General features: G+C 42.5%; 1 protein-coding gene across 1 annotated transcript in view; it reads left to right on the forward strand.

The window, feature by feature from the left end:
• The window catches only part of ppargc1b (peroxisome proliferator-activated receptor gamma, coactivator 1 beta), a 73,485-nt gene that overhangs the window by 37,282 nt on the left and 20,945 nt on the right, over positions 1–15,258 (forward strand). The window contains exon 2 of the mRNA XM_026357741.1: positions 12,224–12,409. Within this exon, the coding sequence (XP_026213526.1) occupies positions 12,224–12,409 (186 nt within the window). The remainder of the gene's footprint in view (positions 1–12,223; positions 12,410–15,258) is intronic.

Genomic DNA, 15,258 nt, shown 5'->3' on the forward strand with positions numbered 1-15,258 from the left:
AATAATATTAATGGGTGTCATTATGAAAATAACGAGGACATTATTGCTGTGCCCTCGCTTCTTGTGGGAGGTTTTTGTGTGTCCAAGGTGAAAAATAAAAGAAGGAAATGTTAGCGCTTCACATAAAATCTGAAGGTGTTTCATTAATTTGATGTCTGCTGCTTCAAATTTAGTTTGAGGTAAAGATTGAAGAGTGTGAGAGATGGATAAATCTGAAGTCACTTTAGGCAAATCACAAGTCAAAAACCAAACAAAATAAAAAATCATATTGAAACTGATAAGAAAAGACCACTTCTCAGTGGATTTTACATCGGAACTTCCCAAGATCCTAAATCTTCTTATTACCCAACCCTGTTGTTGTACAAGCGCGGGCGTTTCACCTTTTAAACGCGGCAGCAGGCTGCACAACAGAAACAAGAGTCGGAAAATGAGCATTTGATTAAATTCATGAGTGTTTTTGAGTCAAGACTGGAAGCGGCATCAGCAGCACTCAATAACACTTGTTGTATTGACTGAAGGCCAAAAATCATTTGGTGACTGTGTTTGTGCAAAAGAGAAACAGACACATGAAGGAAGTGAAAGAGAGACAGAGACTGTGTGTGCAAAAAGAGAAGATGGAAGTCTTTGATGATCGCATGTGTGTCTTTGTGCTAGATTGCGAAAAGAGCAAAGAAAAGACTGATGTATGAATGTGTGTTTTGTCACTGAGCCAATATGGGAGAGATTGGGGTTGAGTACCTTCCTACATTTTACACTTGAATATCTTTGGCTGTGCTGCTCTCTGACTACTGCACTGACATTAACTACAAGCTGCTGAGAGAAAAGAAATGAGGACAAAGGTCGGAGGTCAGAGTGCCATTACAGTGATACTTACAAATGAGAAACGATGACGTAAGAGTAACTTTGGACAGAAATGCTCCTAAATATTGGATTATTTTGTCACCAATGGTAAATTGGATTAAATCTAATCCTTTACACGTATAAAGAGCTGTTAAAATCCGCACAGATTTAGATTAGTAATGCAGCACCTAGATTAACTATTATGGCAATTATAGAGGTACATGAAGGAACACTAAGGACCTCTACACATAATCAGCTGCAGGACGCTTAGTGCAAACACGTGTCACTGTTTTCTTCCTACATCTAGAGTGAAGATGCACAAACTCCAGCAGCGCCGTACAGTCCAGGGCTGAGTGCTGCGTAGGTATTTCTGCTTCCTCCCCGCTGTGGTCGGAGTTAAATCAATATCAACTTTGACCTTCTTTAATGGTGACATTTCAGTGCACAAGCACTGAGATAAAACTGTGTGTGATGTTTCCCAATAGTGACAAAAAGCTTTTTTTCAAAATGTTTTTGTCCCTGGACCGTAGAACATGGCCTTAAAGGAGCAATGCAACATTTCAGGAAGCTTCCTGAGTAGAAATATTAAAACACTAAACCTAGAGGCAAAGTAACAAGCTCAAAAAAGAATTTTCCACACTTCCAATGAATGTCTTGTTGGTTAAATCAGTACATAAGGAGGAATGTAACAGTCTTAATTAGTGGTTTATGGAGAAGTTACATGCTGTATCGCAGATTATCTTGCTGTATAGTTTTTGTCGTTTCTTCATTAATCCATGTTTCTGTGCCGACCGTCCAATGAGATCTGCTGCTCATGATTGGTAAAAAATAGTGATAAGTGCCACTTTTAAGTCAGTACAGAGTAGAAGCAGAGCTCAGTATAAAACATCTTAAGGCTCCAATACAGTTTGATTATTCTCATTAAATATTTACAGGTTTTTAGTGTGTTGGTCAAGGGCCCAGAAGTGAACCAGGTGTCCAGTATTACCCTGCAGTTGGTTATATTACCTTGGCATGAGTGAACCTAAAGATATAGACAAATACAAACAGGAAGACATAATGACAAACACAGCAGAGAAGCTCTGGTGGGAACGGCCATTCGGACTGAGCGGTTGCTGGTTCACAGAGTTAAAGGGAATTAACCAAATGAACCTAAAGAAAATTAGACAGAATGTTCCTTTAAAGATTCAGCTAACGTAACACAGCTCTGTCTCACTACTGAGGTTCGTAATAAGAAACACTCGCTGCCAATTTAGCCGTTCGTCCATTCATTTACGCTAGCGTGTGTGAAACGGGCACACGTTCACATAAATCACTTTATCTTTCATGTGGTAGCCAAGTCCACACACAGGACACACACACACACACACACACACACACACACACACAAACAGTTTCTCGAGAGCTGATTACACTTGATTGATTTCACAATAATCCCCATTCACTTGCACCATCAACCTTAAGTGTGTGTGCATGTTTGTGCACGTGTTTGTGAAGGATCATCTGTGTCTGGCAGAGGCTCCTCAAGTCACCAGCAGCCTGTGGAAGAACTGGTCATGAGACTGGGATCGGTGCTAAATATAGACACACACACACACACACACACACAAAGAACACGCTGATGCTGTGAACGAATGAACCAGTGAACTTATCAAAGAATCAGGTGCATTTGCATTGTGGGTAATGTCGCCTTTCTTTCCATTTACTTTTTTCTTCTCTTGTTCTTTTATTCTCACCGAGAAAAAAGAAACTCCAGAGGGAGCAGAGTGACAAACGCTGTCTTTCTTCTCCTCTCTGTCTTCTGCGAGTCTCTGAGGATTTGAGCGGCCGCCTGGTTTGTCAGAAATATGTTTCACTTAGGAGAATCAAAATTTGGAAGACTCGATTTTCTCTTTGTCATTTTTCTTCACGATCGCTGGTTCTTTTCTTTAGTTGCTTTTTAACAAAGTGCATACATAGACACTCTGATGCATACTTTGTGTCTACCTACCTTAAAAAGTAAATGCATTTTGCAGATCGGTCGGCTGAATCATCCAAACATCTGGCAAACACCTGAAAATCCTTATTAAGTTTGGTCTAATGTAAACATGACCAAACATGGTGAAACTGGGGGAGCTTACTGTGTTACAGTAATGAAATGATGGATTTGGATCCTTCGCTTAAGTAAAAGCACTAATGCCACTGTAAAAACACATTCAAGTAAAAGTGAGTATGTAGAATAAAGAAAAGGCACTTTTTACTGTTTAACAATGAGATTATCACTGATGCATGAATAATAATTAATGTCAGCATCGTTTTCTGAGTCACAGCCAAGTACAGAGCTGGATACAGTTCACTGCTGTTATTTCTGAGAATGTGCACAACTAATAATTAATGGAATGTGGGATATTTGTTATTATCACATGGACATGAACATGTATCAGTGCTGTGGTTGGTCTGAAAGATTCAATCTGCTACACCAACCATAATTAGCTTTATGGTTTGTGGTTGTTGACCATGATTGCTTATGGTCCCAAGGTGTAGTGTGAGGACTTAGAGAAATGAGTTCCTGCATAATTGGATAATGTTTGCTGAAATTCAGACCAGAGGAACGTAACGAGCTGTTTGGACTGTGAAGGCATGTTCACTGTGAATGTAAAGCCGGTCGCTGCTGGAAAAGCATTTGATGCTCAGTGAAGCTTCTCTGGATAAATAAAGATTAAACAGCATGAAATAACGATTCTCATTGATCTGCATCCTAATTTAGGTTCAGTCTGCACCCTCGTGAGTTTTCATTGTCTGACGTTGAAACTCAATAATCAAACACAACATAATTGGCTTTTTGCAGCCCTTATTAAACATGGATGGGGGCTGCGGATGGAGGGGGCGTACTTTTTGTACGCAGTAATTAAGCACATCCCTTCTGTGCTGGTTGTGGAGGAGAAAAATGAGATTGGAAGTTTAAATTGTGCAGCTTTCCTTTCTCATTAGCTGTCAACAAATTACTCACTGACTCTCAGGTGACTGAAGAACTGGTTGTCTGTTAGGTTCCCTCTGAAGGATATGACAGAAATCTACAGGGTCATAAGATGATGTATAGAACCTTTAGGTTGTTGTTGAAGTCTTTTATTATGCTGAACTAAATTTCCCAAGGGTCCTCCTTCCATTACACTCATTCCATTTTATGTTTAAAAACCTGGCGTCTATTAACGGTTTGCTGTTAAAATCAGTCTGTGAACAGCAAGTAATGATTTTAAAGTGTGTTTTAAAATAAAAACACGAAGAAAACAAAGTCATGCTGGCTGTAAAGACAAAACTGCTTCCAGAAAACTAGAGAACAGATCCCCCAGGCTGACTAACTCACAAGAGCTCTTTGAGAAATGCAGTGTGGGAACTCCACAGTGTTCAGTGCTTCGCACCAGCGACTCAGACAAAATGGAAAAGAACAAAACGTGTGTGTAGGTGTTAATCACTTGTAACGAGGAAATGAAATATGAATTCACAGTCAATCGTCTTAACTCACTGATAAGATAAGCTAAGATAGGATTATTTGTTCCTGTCCACAATACAGCACCTCAGTAAACTCACACAATGCACAGTGCAATAGACACATTATGGATAATCATTTGCATGGTGCCCCCCACCATCTCCCCTGTCTCCCTCACATTCAGAACAAGGTAGTTGGCATCACACCAGTACGGAGATTTCTGAATCTTAGTGGGATAAGTTAATGAGCTGCTATTTTAGTGCAATAGGCCAAGGATGCCTGTTTCATCTGAGAATTTCATCTCACAGTTTCCAGGACAGCTGCCTGTGCATTCATTAGTGCTCGATGTAAAGAGGAGGCTGGATGTGGACACGGAGGGTTTCCTCATTTATGGGGGTCGTGAGCTGATAGCTTTGAGCGGCACTGCAAGGACGTCTGAGATGTCATTTATAAAGCACTTCTGTCAAAGTGACCTACAAGAAAGTGGGGGTTAAGGCAGTGGGACACTTAAAGGAGTCCCCATTCCAGCCTTATATCTTCCATGTCACCTCAATGTGCAAATCTGTAAAGTGATTACAACTCTCCATCCGGCTCCTCTCATCACCATTATTCAGCTATATGGGCTCCAGTCTGTCACTTAACCTTCACACGTACCCCCTCCCCATTTCCTGCATTACGGCGTTTCTCAAAGGTTTAAAGCTTCACTTTGGAGCTTGAAGTTCAAAAATTTGGAGAAAATATTGGTTCTTGCACAATTGCACTAAAATCTGTCAGCAATGACGTACAACATATACATTACAGGAATAAGAAGAAGAACATGCTCATCATGCCCTGAAAGTGCACCTGCACGTGATTGTAGCCGTACCATGAACCTCCATCATGTTCTTAAAGGTCAGGACTGAGGTTTAACTTTGCAAAACCATTTCTTAGACTTCTGATGGATGATAGAACGAGCACAATTTGATTTCTTTCCTCTTGAGAATGGAGTTAGCTTCAGCAATTCAGCTCTAAATAAGTGGGACTTGTGCAGCATCTTTGGCTTCAGTAAAACCTCTTCGTCGAGTGTTGTAGCGCTTCAGATTCACTGGTGTTACTGGAGCCTGTGAGGCTCAAAGCAAATCATTTATGTAACACGGTGGATGCAGCGAACCTGAGAAATTATCTTTTATTTTCAAGGCGATTATGTTTTTCTGCTGTGCCCCTGTGCTGAGTTGAGAGAGCTTGACCTTGTATGGTGGTGGTGCTGTATTTGTCCGTGTGTGATCTGTGTGTGTGTTTGTGCCTAGAGGGAAGTTTGGAGAGGCCAGAACTCTGATGGGGACTCACCAGCACATGACTAGGCTTGTGACTGACCTTACATAACATTACAAAAGGCCTGCTGTAGTGCTGCCAGGAAAGCAGCAGCTAGAGCTTTAATTTCTCTCTGTGGATCAATAAAGTCATCACATTATTATCAGAAGCATGTAGCAGCACGGACAGCTCACACACAGAGTCTTACATCGTGCATGAAAAGGAAAGAAGGGACCCTGAAATCTAGAAAAACTGGATGGGTGACTAGTCTGAACCAAGCCCACCACAGTAGCTTGCGTGTAATCTGTATGTTCACAGTGTTTCTGTATCAAGGTTGCTTGGCTTCATATTTTTAGCTTTAATTCCAAGGAGGCTTAATCCAACCTGTGATATAATTTCACCTTCTAAACCATCGTGTTACTAAAATCCCAACATGCTATTCATGGAAAACTGATTGAAAGACATGCGGCTTTATCACATCGGCGTGGTGAGGAGTCAAACGAGAGATAACCCCTGAAAGAATGTGCCGTGTGAGGAGGTGTTTGCATGTTTAAAGATAGAAAAGAAGGATGCAGTCCAGCACCTCCACATGCTAAAGCGCCACCGCAGAGTCTCGTTGCCCTTTCCATATCCACTTGCCTGTTTTAGCCCAGATAGCTCTCCCACGTGCAGGTTTGCTATAAATAGCACACGTTTAATGCGTGATTGTCCCAGCAGGCTTTTTATGACTGAATGGACCAGTAGGTTTTCACTGTTGTTACTGAGGCAGAGATTAACCACAAATGGAAGTCGCCACACTAACATTTCTTTTACAATTCATTCCCTCAAGTCAACTGTTGTTAACCTATGATGCTCTTTACAAGAATCAAACAAGCAGGGTTTGTAGTTTTTCCGGGTTTTAGAACTTTAACCTTCGTTTTGGGTAGAAATTAGCACATATTGTATTTATACAGTTTGATACTCCGCGTTTAGAAATCCCCTCTGTGCCACATTGATTTCCTCAGATCACCGGCTTTTCTTCAGCGTTGTTCTTTGACGGTAGTTGATGATTTCTAGTCATATTCTCCTTTTTGTAAAACCCTCTAAACTCCAAATGAACCCTCAGCAGAAAGGATGCCCTTTCAATAACTTCAAATATGTTTGTATTCTGCATTAATTTCATGGCCATTTGCTTTATCTGCCCATTCTAATGCTCCATTTAAGCCATAATAGATTTAGACAGACACACAGTGAGTGATGTGTTCATTCCTGAGATGCTATTGTGTTATACCACTGCCATTGTAGTTAATTAGAACAGGGAAGAATCAGCCACATTTTGCCCTCTTTATTTTCCTTTTAGCAAACATAACGTATTTATTTTTAGCAGGAAAAGATGACTGAGCACGGTGGTGTTTTTCAGCAAAGCGTGATTTATATTCATACCTCTGATTTGAGTATTTTAAACTCTGCGTTGCTTAAGGCCACCTCAGTGGGGGAGTCAGAGCGAGCTTCTTTTTAACTCCATGCACTGAGGCTTTATATAGTATCAAACATGCAAATGTGGGTAGAGACGCGCTGGTCTTACCTGTGGGCTGTTTCACTGCCTTCATGGGGCTAATTGTGTTATGAACTATGTTTGACCCGGTCCAGGAGGACACTGTTCCTCTGAAGGAGGAGATGAACTGCTGCATTGAAAACAACTTTCTCATCAGGTTGCAGATGGAACAACATGATGCTCAAAGATGAACTGTGGGAAATAAGTGGAAGGAGTTGCTTCCTCCTCACGGCGTCTGTGAGTCATGTGGTGCTTCTGTCTGGAGCTTCATCATTATTCAGAGTCAGCTCAGCACCGGGGATGTGCTGCCTGACGCCTTCTGCTGCTGCAGATAGGACGTTCAAATGCAAGATGCATGTGTGTTGTTGTGCTTGGTCACATTTGTGTATTAACACGTGATATGGGCCACAGGTGAATGACACGCCAGCAGAGATTCAAATAAAGGAGGTGGTTGGTTGATGCGATGCTGCTGACATCAGCTGTGTGTGTGTGTGTGTGTGTGTGTGTGTGTGTGTGTGTGTGTGTGTGTGTGTGTGTGTGTGTGTGTGTGTGTGTGCGTGCACGCGCCGTTTTGTTGCAGCTGTTGTTTACATGTTGTGGAGAATGTCAGTTGTGCCCAAGGATATTTGTATTGATTAATGGCTGTAATGGAGAGAAGGAAGTAGAGATGGAGGGATGACAGGAGAGAGAAAGAGAGAGAGGCTGAGTGGAAACAAAGAAATCAATCAGGTTGGTGGAGAGAGAGGAAGAAGAGAAGGTGAGGAGAGAGAACATGAGATGGGATGAGAAGATAGGAAGAAAGAAGAGCAGAATGGTAAATGTTCTGCACTTATATAATGCTTCTCTACCTCATCAGTACTGAAGCGTTTCATTTGTTCATTCACACACACACTCGGACATCGACGAGGGAAGAGCTGCTCTGCAAGGTGTCTGACCTGAGATGGAGAAGGGAAGAAAAGGAGGGTGGGAAAGTGAAAGCAAAGAATGAAAGAGGAGCAAATAATTGAATCAAGAGTGATAGAAAAGAAAGAAGAGGAAGCAGGAGAAGCAATGATGATAAGAGAGAAAGTTAAAAAGATGAAAGACAAATAAGAGAAGAAAGGGAGAAGGAAAGGTGTTAATGAGAGGAGAGGTGATGAAGGCGAAGAAAGAGGAGAAGAAGGAGACAACAGCAGAAGAAACTGAGGAGAGGCCGTGTTGTAGGAGAGGATGGTGGAGGAGAAGAAAGATGAAATGAAAAGAGCAGAGATGGAGGACAAAGTGGGTCAAGAGGACAAAATAGAAGGTAAACGAAAGATTTAACGTGAAGAAACGGTGCAGGATGAAGGAAAGAGGAGAGGGGTCAAGGACAGAAACCAACAGGGGGGAAGGGAGAGGAACGGAGAGACGGGGAAGGAATAATGAGGCGAGTGGAGGGGGATGTGAGCTGCAGGCGAACCGACTCACACACAGGTGGAAACACACACCTGCTTCAGCTGTGGAGGGGGGGGGTGCTATGGGAGGACCGTATAGAGGACATCCTCCTCCCTTCTTCTGTTTCTCTATGAAGTCACGACTACCCCCCCCCCCCCCCCCCTGCAGCTCCTCACTTCATCATTCTCTCCCTTCTGACCCACATCTCTTTTCTCCCCCTCGGGCACTCGATCTTTCCCATCCCGTCCCTCTTCCTTCCTGCATCCACCTCGCCGTCCTCTAGTCCTCGGTCCCGTCTCATCCTCCCCTCACTTCCTCTGTCCTCTCCTCTTCACTCCACTCCGCTGATTGGCTCTTTGATCATCTCTGCTCTGCTCTCCTGTGTAATTCTGCTCTGTCATTTCTGAAAGCACAAACGCTATCGGCTCCTGCTACCCATGCCTTGACCCAAATAAACATACACACACTCGCTGTGAGGCAGAGCGGGAACACGTGTGGGAGGTCGTATGAGGTTAGAGATCAAAACATTATGAGCTGCAACAATTACATGAAATAAAAAAACTAACGATAAGTGGGGTCTGGACGTTTTTGTGTGTGTGCCACAGTGTGAGGAGCTGATGGAGTTACTGAACTAATCATTAACTATGAACTTAAAACACACTTTATTAGGTTCACCTGTGCAATCTAACGCGACCGATTCAGCAGCTCTGCCGTGAATTCTACTTTTGCAAAGTTCGAATTTCTGAGATTTGGTTGAAACTTTCAGGAAGGTGAAAACACGACTGTCCGTTTATTACTGAGGCCACAGTGATCTGTGCATTTTAATACAATGGGTTTCTAATGTTTTGCCCTTTTGGGGACACACAGAAGAACAGCTAGATTTCTTTTGGTGCCATTTCCTCATTCTTTTATCGTCTTACCCAAATTTCTTGTTGCGCGTAAACCTCAACAAGAGACCGCAGTCGTTTCCTTCTCACTGAGTCACGTACGCACTTCTTTTTTTGTTCTCTCAGAGACATGGCTCAGTGTTTCTGTCTGACTCTCAGACCATGTTGTTGTGACTGTAGACCTACTGGAGTACATTATATTACAAGGTGTGTTTAATGTTTTGGCCACTAGGGGGTCAACACACTAGAAACACCTTGTAATGCACCTTGCCTCTTAATTTGATGCAGTACGACTCCAGCATCATCTCAGTTATAAACATTTAGTAGAATTAACACTTTTCTAAGAGTTTCAACACAAACTGAGGAATTAAAACCTTGAAGCAGTAAAGCTGCTGTGTTGAGTGCATTAGATTGTACAGGTGTACCTAATAAAGTGGACACTGTGCAGTATACGGATCATTCACGGCCTGACCAACACTGAAATTAGAAAATAAGACTGCAGTAACTGCAGGGGGGGGGGGGGGGGGCGGATTAATGACCTTACACTGCGGTGTGGAAGTGGAGATAATGAATTATAATTTATGTTTCATAAATGAATCATGAATGTGTAAAGTGTTTTGTTGATTCGCGGTTTGGAAATGTAAATGCTTTTGTATAAATGTTTCCTGATGATTAGTCATGATGGAGAAGGCGGGAAGAGGACAGAGCAGGACTCTGAGACAATAAATCAACAGCACGGCAGAGAAGACGCTCAGTCAGAGTTTTAAGATGCAAAACATGCAGCGTCGTGAAGCAGTTTGAGATGAGATTACCACTGAGGAAACCTGATAGCAAACGAAAGCGTCCGTTTGATTCAGTTAGGCGGTTTAACTGGTCGACTCTGTCTGCTCACCCAGTTAAAACAGAAAGGAAGTGTGTGTGTGTGTGTGTGTGTGTGTGTGTGTGTGTGTGTGTGTGTGTGCGAGGGCACTTAAGTGAATGAAACACAAACAGACTGATCATGCTTACAATAGAGCATTGAGCTCTCAGTTTTCTCATGTGCACACACAAGAACACACACCAACCATACAATACTTGGATTCCTCAGTACTTCCTCATTCTTTTTCCTCCTTCCCCAAATTTTTCCTCCCGCGTAAACCTCACCCAAGAGACCACAATTGTTTCCCTTCACACTGAGTCACGTACGCACTCTTCCTGCTCTTCTTCTTCTTTTTTTTTCTTCTGTTCTCAGTGACGTGGCTCAGTGTTTCTGTCTGACTCTCAGACCATGTGTTGTGACTGCAGACTATGTGGCAGCTGCTTCTCACAGCATTAGTGGTACAGTGAGGGGGATCGTGCAGATTCTTAAGACAGCTGAGGAGTTTGGGGCTGTATGAGATTTATAGGAGGTTCAATATATGTGACATTTTAATAGTAATAAAGGAGTTCAAAATGTTCTTCAGGAGGATTCATACTGCTTTAGGTTTACAGCCATTCTTTGGGAAGTCTTGACAAGGTCCAAGAGCTTTTAAGAGGTGCTGAGGAGTTCAGGAGAACGACACGCACCCAGAATGTGGGGTTTGTCAAAGCATTTCATTAAAGGCTTCAGGGATTCTTTAAGGCTGTTTGGAAAGGTTTTATTTGGTTCTATCGATGGGACGTTCCGGCAGGTTGGCAGCTTTCAAGTGATGATAATTGGTTCAAGGGGTTCTTCACAGGAGTTCTGCAAGGAAGTTAAAGGACTTTAGGGTTTACCTGTGTCCCTGTGTCCCTGAAACAATCACGTGATGTCTGTAATTTAAATTATTCCTCTGTAAATAAATGAAAATATGTCACAGCAGTGTGTTACTAAAAACCTGTCCTGAAATGATCTTAATTGGATTTCTCTTACCCTCACTTTCATTTTCTGACACTGTTCAGTCCAGTCAGACTTTCTTGGCTGTATAAACACAGAAAACAAAGCTAGATAATGCATGTGCCAGTGTGACCGAAGAGTCCTCAGATTAAACCGACTACACTGAACAGCTCATTTCTCTAATTAATGCACCCTCAGCTAACGGAGGGGAACTAATCACCTGAAGACCTCTGGGGTCACGGCTGCACCTTGTTGTGAGCCACAGGGAGATGTGCAGGATAAATGCATGAAGACACTTCCACAATGACTGCTGGTGTATGTGACACATTTTCTGCCTAATCTTGCATCGTAGCGGGGCAGAAGCCTCTATTGGTTTTAGTGTTGAACCTCCTCTAACATGGAAGTCTCATTATCTATAATGAGTAGCTGTTGAAAGATGAGGGGCTGTTGATGAGAGCCCCTTGTGACTCACACAGTGAACAGTGTAATAATAGACAGTATATGCCAGATGATGGAGGCTTTTATACAAAGCGCATCACAGTACTTGAATTGCATACATACTGGATTTTAGAAAGGGGGCCCAATGGGAGCCAAACCCCTAATTCTAACAATGGCATTGCTGCACTAAGTGATGGACTTCAGACTGTATCTGCTCTGTAGTCTCATAGTGGCTCGTGTTTCAAAGAGCAGTGGTTACACAGAAAACATCATTTCCCTATGCTCGCATAAAAGAACTAAACAGCAGACACAAGTGACGCATGCAGACTTGTTTGCATCTCACCCCAGGATCTTTCCAGCTGTGAGCAGCACCCCCGTTCTCAGGGGTCACGTTTTACAAAGTACCGCATGCTGTTCTGTTGCATCTCAAAAGAACAAATCATCTTGGGAATTTTGCTTTAGTCTTGATGTTTGATTAATGCGACCTTTTCCTCTTTCTCCCTCTCTTTTTCCATCTACAGTATGGGGAGGAGGAGGTGTGTTCGGACCGTTTGGACGCCGACTTCCCGGACATCGACCTCTCCCAGCTGGACACCAGTGACTTCGACAGCGTCAACTGTCTCAGCGAGCTACAGTGGTGCAACGATCAGCCAGTGGATGCGTCACCGACCTCAATCCACTACAGTACAGCAGATGAGCTCTTTGAGGTGAGTCCACAAAAAGTGGGATAAAAAAAACAAAGCAAACCCTTCTCCAGTAGTTGAACATAAATAACGATTGGAATGAGCAGCTCTAGATTAACAGTGAGAAATCACGAGTCACATCATATCAATGTCAAAAGACACAAACGAAATGCTGCTTTATTTTTTATGTAAAACAGTAGAAGTCTAGGTACAAAAGTAAAAGCACAAAGAAACCGTAAAGAATCCTGTTGGATCCAAGATGCACGTATTTAATGTAGGGAAAACCCCTAAACATGCGTCATTCTTTCAGCCATGACAGAAGGAACCGGCTGAACCCATTAAATATTGTCTCGAGGACATATTTCCACAGTCGATATGCGTTTTAAAATAATTTGTGGACGTGATGTTGTGCAGTGTGAGTCCATAATCAAGCACGGTTTCACAGACGTACTGAGGGATTTCTTCAGCTTGGGTGAAGGTTACGGGTGAGATGGGGGTGGTTTGCTCTGTGTAAACTTTATTTCTCATAATACTTTGGGGTAAAAATCTTCCTAGAAATATTTCTACAATGTGGCTCAACTGATGTAGCAAGAGATGCAGGATTGGAACAGGCACAACATTTGTCTTCACCCTTCACTTTATCCCACTGCTGAAATTTGGGCGTGCAGAGTGTCTCATGGGGGCACTGCCAAGACAGTTATTCCAAGTTACACAGTGTGTAACACGATGCTGGAAACAGTCCATCCGTTTGGATCAGCCCCCCGCTTCTGCAGAGCCAGTGAAAGCCCTACAGCTCCAGTATCAGGTGACCTCTGTGGAAGAATTCAGGGAATACCCCTCTGTTATTATATCTGAAAACCAACCCTGGCTCATTGATTGTCTATAGGTTTTCTAGCCCCAGCGAGGTCTCCTGTTCCCATCACAGAGGCTAAATTGAGTGGATTTCAGTAATAAGAAGACGACAACAGAGATATAAACTAGCATTTCTATCCAGATCATCGGCTGTGTAATGCAACTCTGCTGGTGGAAATTGCTCTGATGCTGCGATGCACCACCGAGTATTGGTTAAATGAAGACAGGCAAGGCATGATGGGAATGTAGGTGAAGTAAACACAGACTGCCTCTGTCTGTGCTGTCTCTCTGTCTCCATCTCACTCGCTTTTCATTCTCGTTTGACTCCCCATTAGCCGACGCCTGAGTTACCGTTTGTCTTCCTGCTGTCAGCACAAAACTTTACAACACAGTTGGATCTTAACAGAATTTTCTGTAACTTTCTCACTCATAACTAATAACTTATGGTCACGTCCAGGAAATTAAATTCATGTAGCACTTTTCATACACAATGGCAATTCAAGGCGCTTCACATCAGCATAAAAGCAAATGGATCAATATTGTAAAATCATATTAAGTGAAGTTAGCTTTGCTTCAGTGAGCTCCACAACAACAAACTCCTCGGAAAAGCACTTTAACTGAGGTGGTACGCCTTTTATAGGTGGTTTACATAGTTTTTATTCCTTCCTCTACATCACCGGCACATATCTTTATTAAGAAGGTTTGGCTCCAGTTTCCATGTTACTGCCACCCACCAACTCTCATTTCCTCGCCACATTATATTTCAGCCAATACAGTATTGATCAGAGCAACACAGGAGTGCAGACGGCCTGACGGCGTTCTGTTATAAACACGCACTAATGAAAAGAGTGATGAGCTGATGGATGAAGCCCCCAAAGCTCCGTCTCTCTGCTGTCAGTCAGTTTGCTGCTTATTTACTGTAACTTATTAGATTCTAATCCCATGTCAGATGGGATTGATTAGTGTTTGTGGGAGATAGGACTTAATTTAACCTTGGAGAGTCTAGAGAGAGAAACTGATTTAGTTAGAAAGGTTAGGCCAATTAGATATTATTGTTACTTCTATAATATGAGCAGTGATGCTGGATCTGCAGCCACATCGTCAGTAAATAATTATGTTTCATCCAGGGAATCTAATTGATGTCCACCTAATGTAACTAATATAATCAGGGACTTAATAATCAATATCAGTGTTATTTATATCCCTGCATAATGCAACTTTCTCCTAACTTCTGACTACCCCTCTGATTTCCTGTAGAGAGCTTCTAAATCTAAATTGCACCATTGAAGAGGAGGCGAGACGAGCGCCTCAGACAGAGAATAAATGTAATAATAAATAGTTTGGCAGCCGGGAACAGATAGAGCTGGATGATAAAAGGGAGAGACAGATGAATGGAGCTCAGTGGCTTCCCGTAGGCCGACCATGCTATCACCTCTCCGCCAGACTCGGCTCTCAGCAAGATGGCAGCTCCATAACATTAAACAAGCCCTGTGTGGATGGAACAGGAGAGATGGAGAGGCGGAAAACGAGCAGAGCTCCAGGTTTTCTGCTGATATTCCTCAAATTTCCCCATTTTCATGCTCAAATTTTTTTAATGGAACCAAAGCAAGATAGAAGAGACTCAAACTGAATCCCATGAATCATCCTGAATGAGAATAAGATGATGCAGATTGGTTGGTAACCATGAAAAAATGCATCTTTCATTGTACTGCTCAGAGTAACATGATCAGGACCGTGTTAATAAAAGAAAACGGACTTTAGAGAAGCGCTGTTCAGAGTGAGTGAAGGATCCTCACAGAGCCTCCAGCAGACTCTCCTCTGTCTGTTTGGCACGATAATTTCCAGGCGTAAATATAGTGTAAATATAGAAATTTGTCAGATGTTAGTTATTTTCCCACTGTGACAACTATGAGTCAAGACTAAATGACTCGTACAAAGATGTTATTTCATTTGAGTGAACTGTAGGGAGGGTCATGAAAAGTACTTCTAGTGTATCTACTGTACGTTTGCTGCAAAATGTC

Source organism: Anabas testudineus, chromosome 10 (assembly GCF_900324465.2).
Source record: "Anabas testudineus chromosome 10, fAnaTes1.2, whole genome shotgun sequence".
NCBI lineage: Eukaryota > Metazoa > Chordata > Actinopteri > Anabantiformes > Anabantidae > Anabas > Anabas testudineus.